General features: G+C 39.5%; 1 protein-coding gene across 1 annotated transcript; it reads left to right on the top strand.

Annotated features, from left to right (window-relative positions):
- Positions 1-5,206: 5,206 nt before the first annotated feature.
- LOC122280381 (cationic amino acid transporter 8, vacuolar) lies at positions 5,207-7,202 on the top strand. Its single transcript, XM_043091257.1, has one exon. The coding sequence runs from the start codon at positions 5,331-5,333 to the stop codon at positions 7,095-7,097; it is 1,767 nt and encodes a 588-aa protein (XP_042947191.1). The 5' UTR covers positions 5,207-5,330; the 3' UTR covers positions 7,098-7,202.
- The last annotated feature ends 3,229 nt before the right edge of the window (positions 7,203-10,431 follow it).

Here is a 10,431-nt window from a genome sequence, read left to right as displayed (position 1 = left end):
AATAATTGAGTTCTTTGGTTCTGTGGAGTTTATGAAAATGGTCTATAACGTAGTAGGTTGTAAGTTCAACAAATTTCGATGTTAGATTCTATGAAGTTTCAGCAAAGTTTTAAAGTTTGGGGTCTTATAGATTTTAGGAAAATAAGTTTATAGTAATTAAGGTGTTAGGTTCGACAATCTTTGGGGGGAAATAATTAAATTTCGAGTTGTAGATTTCGTGATTCGGATGAGTAAATTGGTGGCAATCGGGGCTTTAGATTTTACAAGATTTTAAGGTGAATGTTTTGATTAAAGCCACCAATCTTGAGAATTTCAAAAAATGATTTATTATCTATTAATGTTTTAGAATTTGAAAGATTTGGGAGTCAATTTTTTCTTTTATGGGATGTAAGTTCTTTGATCTTAGGAGTTCCGGAAGATGATTCTTATTTGATTTAAAGTTTTAGAATTGCAGAGTTGAAGGACTGATTTATAATAAGAATTGAGTTCTTAGTTTTACAAACTTAGTGCTGTAGCTTGATCTACTCTAGTGAGTGATTAGTTTGTAACCATTAAAATGGGGTTGATTGGAGTTGAGTTTGATTTGAAAATTTTTCTAGAGTAGATTTCTTTGAGGATTGAAGATATTGAGCTAGTTTAGAAAATAATTATTGTTAACTCGAGATTGTAGTGGCAGATTTTAGGAAATGATTCTATCGATTCGAAAGATATAGGTCCATCAGGGTGTTGGAAATAGTAGATTTTGTGTTGGTATTGAATACGATTGAATTTGAGGCTATATGATCCGTAGACTTTTGGGAATGGATTCTTAGCAGGTCTAAGGTCATTCTCGGTACCAAAATTTAAGCAATGGCTAGTTGCTGATTTAAGGATATAAGTTGAGTAGATTCTGGAATGATTCTTGTTGAGTTGAGGATATAAGTCCAGATGATGGAAATGTGATAATGGATCATTTGTACGTTTGAATGATTTTTGGTATTGGCTAAGAGTACATGAGATCGATGAGTAGTAATGGTAAGTGCGTATGGATTTCGGAGAGTGCTGGTCCTAGCCTCATCTATTTTTGGCTTGGTAGGAGTTGAAAAGGAATCTGTGTGATAATATTAAATTCAAGAGATTTTGGCTTTGAGTCGTTTGGTAAGTTGAACGGAATGTGCAGTCGAAGCAGATTACCCATACGCACTTCGATTATGGTTTGAAACAACTGTTGTGTTTATCTTGAGAATTAATTGCAACTCGAAGTCATAGGAATTTAAATTTGTAAGACTATACTTTTCTTTGGAGATCAAGTATCCAGTTGGGAGAATTAGGGATATTGTTAATTAACTTGAAAAGAGATTGTCAGGTCACCATGTGTGGTATGTAATCTTGAAATTCTTGGAAGTTGAAACTTATGCACCAACGGTGGGTAGCATAATCATATGTGTGAAGTAATAAAGCATTAGGATCCATGAGTGTTGTTTAATAGTTTTTGATGGATTGAAGATTTAAACAGTATAGCCTGTCTTGAGATTTATTTGTGGAGTGCTATATTGAAGGAATTAGTTGTGCTAAATCTAGAGTTTTTGAGAGTACAAGTAGGTAGGTGAGTTACCAAGAGCATTTCGATTATGTCTAGGTGACGTCAATGGTAGTTTATGTGAGTTAGTTATTGCAAGATTAGATGTTATTCAAAATATAGGTAATGAGCTTGAAGTGTGGGATATCGAATAGAGGTTATAGGCGCTCTCGTTGGTTGGCCGGGAAGGACTTGGGCCTTTTGGAGATGTTCCTTATCTTTGGAAGAGATAGGTGTATTTTGTGATGATGTTATGTGTTTTCAAATTGGGGCCTGGAGGTTGATTAGTACTGGTTTCTATCATCAATCAATGTATGTATTTTTGCGGAATGGTGGTTTTTGTTTAGGGCAGCGATGGCCAATTGAGGAATGAATGGAGATTTGTGGGTTTTGGAGGTATATGATTTTCTATGGAAATGTGGTAAAGGTTTTCTTGTGATTAGGTGTGGATTGAGCTTGTACTTCGTGATATTAATTTTTGAGGATATAGCCTTTACGTATTTTGGTGATTAATCAGAGTATGCGCGAAAGCATGATTTTTGGAGATACTTAGAAGTTCAAATTTTGTATCGATTTTGAAAAATTAGTAGTGATTCGAAGTTTTAATAGGAGATTGATCTTTTGGTCATGAAAATTTTGTTTATTGATGGTTAACTTTGGAAGTGGCTATTAGGTTACCAAAGTTGGAATGGGATGAAAGTTTGGAAGGTAAAACAGAGACGTCGTTGATATTAGTAATTTATGGTGTGAAGATAATAACCATTGGATTGGTTGGGAGTTGTCGATGATATGTATCTCTCAATTATCTTCAGAGTTGTATCCTGTATCTTTTTGGCGCTGGTGTTTGATCTTGCAAATTTCGAGGACAAAATTTGTTTTTAAGGGGGGAGGATGTGATGACCCGTTTTTACGTGTATTTTCACTGAAGGTGTGTTTTTAATTTAATTAATATATTAGTTCTTTTATTTTAAATTATTGTATTTTAATTAGTTTTTTATTTTATTTGATGCGGTGTTTAATTTATTTTAGTTGTTTTATGTTTTTAAAATCGTTTTCGGTGGATCAGTTTTCGGATTCTGGAAGTGAGGACTGGACCTCATTTCCTTTCTCTCATCTTTTCTTTTTCCCCCTTTTCTTTTTCTTTTCTTTTTCTTTCCCTTTTTCCTTTTTCCTTTTTCTTTCTTTTTCTTTTTTTCTTCTTCTTCTTTCTTCTTCTCCTCCCGTGCACCCGTTTCTCTCTCTTCCCTCTCCCCTTCGTCGTTCGGCCCAGCTACCTTGACCCGCCGCTCGCCGGCGACGTGGTCGGCACCACCCCTACCAAAATCTCCCCCTCTGGCCGATGATCACCCCCCACCAAATATCTCCCTCATCCGGCCAGCCGTTAGCCCCCTACGCCCCTTCTAAGCCGCATGGATTCTTGCCGATTCCAGCGCCGTCGCTCCACCTCCGTTCACCACCTCTTCACAGCTTCTTCATCTACCTCTTACCGACCTAACCCACCCAATTTCAGCCCCGATCCGTTGCCGGAGCAGCTCCCACAAGATCAACTTCGTTCAGCCCCTTTAAGTTCCTCCACCGCCGTTTCCACGACCACCTACGGCCAAAACTCACTTCCTTTAGTTTCATAAACATCTCAAGGCCATTCCCTATCAATTTAGTGTCTTGGTTTGTCCCCGTTCGAAAGTGGGTAATTTATTACCCACGACCACAGTGTAAAAATACACTGTTACATTGTTTTTCCTCCGCCATTTGCAACGCCGCAAGCTTTCGAAAAATACCGTATAGCGCTGTAAGTATTTTCTAAAGTCTACTTTTAGATTTAAATATATTTTGCTCTTACAATAAATATTTGATGTTGGTTGGTTGATTCCGGACTGAGTCCGAAGAGTTCGGAGGTCGGATGGATTGAGGACGAAGTTGCTTGATTTGTTGATTTGTATTGGTTGGTTGATTTGTGCCTTGAGATTGCATTTACATGGTGCATACACGTGCATTTTATTTAATTGAGAAAATCTTGTTTTATTGGCGTAAATGGATTTTCGGGTGTGTGTGTCTCACGAGCCCAAGCCGGGATGGGTTATTATCTCGGTGGATCTCCTCTGTTCACTCGGGAGCATAATATACTGAGTGATGTCCCCTGAGTTGTTGCTGGGCAACAACGGGAGCGAGCGGGATGGTAACGCTCTACGTATCGACTCCGTGACCCTTCACTGGCAAGGGCTAGATGATGCTTGGCTACGAATGCGCGGGGCGCGGAACTGGGCATCGCTCATTTAGGTGTCACACACGTGGTCGTTACCTGCGGTGTGGCACAGGGTGTGCGGATGACCCCTAGGGGAGGTCATAGTGCATACGGATTATTTGGTTAATAGTTTGAGTTGGATATGGGCCAAATGAGACTTTTGGCGAGATTTGAAAAATAATATATTTTTAGGGCCAAATGGGATTTTTGGCGTGCGTGGAAAAATATGGTTTTACGGGTCATGTGCATTGGCTTTTCTTTCATGCATATTGTTTGAGTTTTATATGTTTTTATCTAGTGGTGTTTGGATTTTACTTACCTGCGGCACCATTTTTGGTATCGTAGATTTTGGTGCAGAGTTAGAGGAGGAGGAGGAGGCTGAGCCCGAGGATGCGGCTCCGCTGGAGTTCTAAGTTGGGTTATGCTTTGTATTTAGCTTTAAAACTATATTTGTGTTTTGTAATATTTTATTATGTATGTTTTGAACAGTTTTGTATTAAACAATGAAAATTCTGGTACTTAGTTTATGACTTTGCTATCTGCTGCGTGTTTCTTCGTGCACATTTGTTGCTTATACACACACTTAGCACTCATCGATAGAGTGGTGATCCGTGATGTCACCATCCGGACATCTCGATTTTTCCGTGTCCGAGCGTGGGGATTTGGGGGCGTCACAATCGATTTGCAGTTTCAATTTTATCATTAACTTATTTATTTACTCATCCCTACCAAATTCACATCTAGATAAAAATTAGGTTAAAGCTAAAATTATCTCCTAATTTCTCCAAGGCCGCTTGATTTTCTAGGAAAATGTTTGTCGAAATCACATGTATGTATATGTGTACACATGCACACAAAGATCAAGAGAACTTCTAGAATCAAAGAGGAGCAAAAAATCAGAGGATCTGGCAAACACACACACAAATGCATAAGGCTGTAAAAGAAGGAAAAGATTGAAGTGCTTGAAGAATTAGGGGAGCTAGTAGGGAGGGTAGATTTTCGATTTTGTGGGTGCAAAAGCAGAGTAGATATGGGTGTGACAGACATGGTCAAGATGGGTCTGTTGCTTATAGGTGAGAAATGCAACTGATGCTCATGGATGAAGGTGGTCTAAAAGCCCATGAGGGTGTGTTTTAAACGAGGGTAAATTAGACATTTCATATATTCTGACGTGGAAGATGTGTGTTTTCGTGTTTTATAAGTGTGGTGCGTTCTAGCATTTTTCTATTTATAATAAGCTTTCTAACAAGCTAAATCCTAATTGATTTTGTCCCAAACAAATTAACGCGACAAGGAATGAGAATTGAGTCATTAATAGAATAATATCGAATAATAAACACGAGAGTTTAGTCATTAATAGAATAAAATCGAATAATAAACACCGAGGATACTGTCCAACGAGGTATCTATCTTGGAGCGAAAAAGTGGGCAGTGATCGATGTATCTATCTTGGGGCGAAAAAGCAGGCAATTATCAATCTAATAAAGCGTAAGTCTTAACCCGAAAGTACTCTTTTCCTCGCCAACCGGCATGGATCCCCGAACAGAGCAAGCAGAACCTCCAAGTAGAAGCTATTGGCGATGGAGTAAGCAGGACTTTTTCCCAGAAGCCTCATTCGATAGCCTCACATCCTACAAGGCCGCACTATCCCACATCTGCCACCGCCTCAAGGACCGCGTCCTTGACCGCTCCACCGACGATTTCGAGCTCGTCGAGCTCAGCAAGGCCAGCGAGCACCCCATGCACAAGTGCCTCACTTGGTGGGACCTCCTCTGGCTCAGCTTCGGCTCCGTCGTCGGTTCCGGCATCTTCACCATCACCGGTCTCGTAGCCCACGACCACGGCCCCTCCGTAGTCGTCTCCTACGCCGCCGCCGGTCTCTCCGCTTTGCTTTCCGCCTTCTGCTATACCGAGTTTTCCGTCGAGATCCCCGTCGCTGGAGGCTCCTTCTCTTACTTGCGCATCGAATTGGGCGACTTCATAGCCTTCATCGCCGCCGGGAATATACTGTTAGAGGCCGTGGTCGGCGCGGCTGGGCTGGGCCGGGCATGGTCTTCCTACTTCGCCAGTATGATAAAGAACGACCCAGATTTCTTGCGCATTGGGGTAAGTTATTTGGCTAAAGGTTTTAATCTTTTAGATCCCGTTGCCGTTGGGGTGCTTTTAGTTGCCAACGGGGTCGCTATGAGTGGGACAAGGAGGTCGTCTTTCTTGAATTGGATTAGTTCTATAGTCAGTGCTTTTGTCATTGTGTTTATAATAGTGGTTGGGTTCGTCCATGTCAAGAGCTCAAATTTGGTGCCCTTTTTTCCAACGGGAGCAAAGGGTGTTTTCGAGGCTGCTGCAATCGTGTACTGGTCTTATACCGGGTTTGATATGGTGGCGACTATGGCGGAAGAGACTAAGCAACCCGCGAGGGATATACCTGTGGGGTTGGTTGGTTCCATGGCTATGATAACTGTGGTTTATTGCATGATGGCTTTGGCATTGACCATGATGCAGAAATACACTGAGATTGATAAGGATGCGGCGTATTCAGTTGCCTTTGTTAATATTGGAATGAATTGGGCCAAGTATTTAGTGAGTATATGTGCACTGAAGGGGATGACTACGAGCTTGTTGGTTGGATCACTTGGGCAAGCTCGATACACGACTCAGATTGCGAGATCGCATTTGATTCCCCCCTGGTTTGCTCTCGTGCACCCAAAGACTCGAACCCCCATTAATGCTACTCTATTGATCACGGTAACTAGTATAATTGTGGCATTTTTCACTAGTTTGGATGTATTGTCGAGTGTTTTCTCGTTCAGTACGCTCTTCATTTTTGTGCTTATTGCTGTTGCATTGCTCGTGAGGCGACATTATGTTTCGAATGTGACACCAAAGAATGATTTGATTAAATTTCTTATTTGCTTATTTGTTGTTATCGGATCTTGCATTGGCGGAACGGTATTTTGGAATTTGAACGTAGGAGGGTGGAATTGGATTGGGTATGTAGTAGCTGTTTTAGTTTGGCTTTTTGGGACCTTGATGATGGCGCTGCTTCCAAAGTACCGTGTTCCCAAGTTTTGGGGGGTTCCACTCGTTCCATGGTTGCCTTCACTGTCAATTGGGATGAATATTTTTCTCATTGGGTCACTTGGTTCTGTCGCACTTTGGAGGTTCTTCATTTGCAGCGTTGTAATGCTTGTCTACTATTTGTTAGTTGGTGTCCATGCCACCTATGACATCGCTCATGAAAACAAGCAGGATTCAAAAGAAGTTGAGGGAAAGAAAGATGTTAATCAAGGTGTGTAAATGTAAATGTAGGTACGGGAGTCTCAAATTATGTTGGTGGTTTTCACGTTCCCGATGTTACAGCCATATTCAATGAATATCATCCGTATTTACTTCTTTTCGGAATTGTTTTGCCTCTAGTGGAGACTACTTTCTGAATCAATTGGCGAATTTTCAGTACAAGTGCATAGGTTGAAGTCTCAAAAGCCTCTCAGTTCATGCAGAAATGCTTAAGTATAGAATTATATCCATTTCAACCCCAAGGACTCCACTTAGTTCTAGGACTAGCATTGGGTAATGATTGATTCTTATATAGTGAATAAAGGAGTAATTAAGTATGGAAAATTAATTTTACAGCTTGTGTAAATTATCCAATTTTATTTAATTTTAATGCCAAGAGCTTAACCCTGTTGCCATTTCTGCAGCAACACTTGTGTGGTTTTGACACATGCTAGGACAAATATTTCCCAGGATTTACTAGGAAGCAGCCACTATTCATGTTACACGCGACACACTTATAGGTTTTTATAAAGTGTATGGATTCTTTTTATAGGATATATAGATATTTTTTATAAGGTGTGTGGTGTGCAATGATGAATAGTGGTTGCTCTCAATATTTTCTCATATTTCCCATGGGCTCAAAGGGCCATAAACCAATTCAGCCACAGCTAGGGCCGCAATCGCCAAAATACCTAAGAAATTCGAACCCATCTTTCATTTGTAAGGACTTAATGACGTAACGGACGAGGATAGAAGTCAATACCCTCTAGCATGATACTCGCCCACTACATTCCCGATCCATATGAAATCATGCTGGGAGGCAAGGTCAACCAAAAGAGGATATTCGACGCATGTAAATAAAGATCGAAGTGCGTACCACAAAGACGGATTTGAATAGAAATTTGAGAAACAACATATACACTTTAATATCACTGACTTAGTCTCGATTTGGATTGTTAGGGGTTCTCAACCTATTTCATCTTATCTCATTTCATCATTATAACTTTCATAAATTTTTACACAAATTATAATAAACAATTCAATTTTTTCAAATTTTAAAATAATAATAATATTAAAAAATAATATTCTAATAATATTTTATTCAACTTTCATCTCAACTCATTATCCAAACTTAACTTTAAGTATCGGAAGTGTCCCTCACCACCTGAGCCATCTTTAGTCTTTAGTTGCATGTTGCTAAAGAGGTTTTGCAGGAATAAGAAACACGTGCACAACAATACGTAATTATTTATGGAATATATGATTCCATACTACCATGTTTCGTCATTAATTAATATCATTGGTTCAATCATAATCAATCTATAGAGAGCCAATTCGCAAAGCCGGCAATGGAACCATCAAGATTGACAATGATTTTGATGCAGTTTCTGAAATTTCCCTCTGGCTTTGGTCATGATTTGTAGAGATTATTTTGGACATACACTTGTGGTTTCTACATGATTCATTCATATAAGATGTTACTAGCGACAACCAAGAACCAATCTGGAATGGCTTTCAAATCTTAGCATGTTTTATAAAATTTGACTGGATGGAAATAACAAGTTGTTTCTCAGCATAAAACAAGCCTTTTCTTTTCCATCACACTTGTTCTTACGTTTAAAACTTTTTATTGGATGTAACATCCTGTCTCTCTAGGCATGTATAGCTAGGGAAATTGAATGCTACAAATCTTAACACATCACATTCTTACACCAAGTATAAAATATTCCACACATTTATAAACTAAAATATGAGTGCTTTATTCAAAAAATACCCCATTTTTATACTAAGCCGCTCATGATTCGGCTATATTATACAAAAAATGGAGTATCGATGTTATCTGTGATGCCCTCAAATTCCACTTGGGATAGGACAGACTTTGAAACGTTAGAACATGTAACACAAAGTTACCTGCTCCCGTTCATAACAATTAAAGATGCAATGTACATAGTATGCATATAGCAATATGTAACGTTCACAACGGATAATATTTTTCTTAAGCAATACTATGTACCAAATGAGATAAATCCCAAAACTTTAAAACATAATACATAAACATTAGAGTGATAAACATTCTTGATTACATAATAAGTCCAAAAGGTCTGTAATCACAAAAGTACAAGAGATAGAGCTCCATAAGTACATGCATAAACTCAAACATTTACTGTACTAATCCATCGACTAGATCACGCAACTTGATCGAGGATGGCATAATACTATCTATGAGTCTAATCATGGAGGCTACTAGTTTAGCATTGTTTTTGTGCTACCTAGTCGACCGTCTCCAGTCAGCCAGCGTCTGTTGTATCTCTTGGTCCTGAAGACTAGAACTATGTGAGTGAAGGGGATCTTATCTTTTGTTAGTGGGATAGGTGCCCAAAACCAAGAGAAGGCCCAAGGTCTAATGAATTTCAGTCATAAAGGGGTTTAGGATCTGAGAAAAGCCATTAGGGTTTTGTGTGTAAGTGAGAGACCACTTGGAGCAAAGCAAGAAGGGGAGTTTTGAGTTCCCAAGGCTACAATTATCATGCATCTAGGAAATAGGTGTTTCGGTTTTTACTAGGGATGTGTCACTTGGCAAGCATGCAGCCAAGCTTTTAGAAGAAGTTATAAGAAAGAAGAAGGGCTTAGGGCCCAATTTACTAGAGTGCACACGTCCCCTTGGCAGCCAACTTCAACATGGCCACTTGCCACACATGCATATGTCTATGGAATTTCTAGAAGAATCTAATGATAGATGAAGAAGAGATGGAATTCGGCCAATGAGTAGGAGACACCACGTCTTCCATGCAAAGAAATTTAAGGATTCTAGAAAGATCTTATGATGCACGAAAATCATTAGGGTTTCGGTTTTGGAAGGTACACGCCACCCACACTACCATTTGGCAGCGATGCACTTCACCTTCTCTTGGTTCATTGTATCTTGACCAGAAATGGATGAAGCGGAGCTTAGGGTTTAGCCACCTCAAGTGAGGAGCCAGATGTCCTCCATGCAGAAAAGTCTCTTAAGTTTCCTAGAAAAATAAATGATGAGAGAAAGAGGAATAGGATTTCGACTAGGACATGTAGAAAAGAGAATGGCAAGGCTTTGACACATGGCGCCCATGCAAGGATGATTCTTACATTTTCAAGGAAGCAATGACGAGGGAGTAAGAGACAAGTTTCAATAATGGCAAAGCATGCCACTTGACACCATATTCATTTGGAACTTTTAGGTTTCCCAAGAGTATAATCATGAAGAAGGCATTAAGGGGTTTCGGCTAGTGCCACTTGACACACATTCAAAGTGGTCTTAGATTTCCTAGGAAAGCAATTATGAGAAAGATGAAGAGGATTTTGAATTTTCAAGAACCCA

The sequence above is a fragment of the Carya illinoinensis genome, chromosome 11 (assembly GCF_018687715.1).
Source record: "Carya illinoinensis cultivar Pawnee chromosome 11, C.illinoinensisPawnee_v1, whole genome shotgun sequence".
Lineage (NCBI taxonomy): Eukaryota > Viridiplantae > Streptophyta > Magnoliopsida > Fagales > Juglandaceae > Carya > Carya illinoinensis.
Note: the sequence above shows the minus strand (reverse complement) of the source record. Positions and strands in the feature narration are given on the sequence as shown.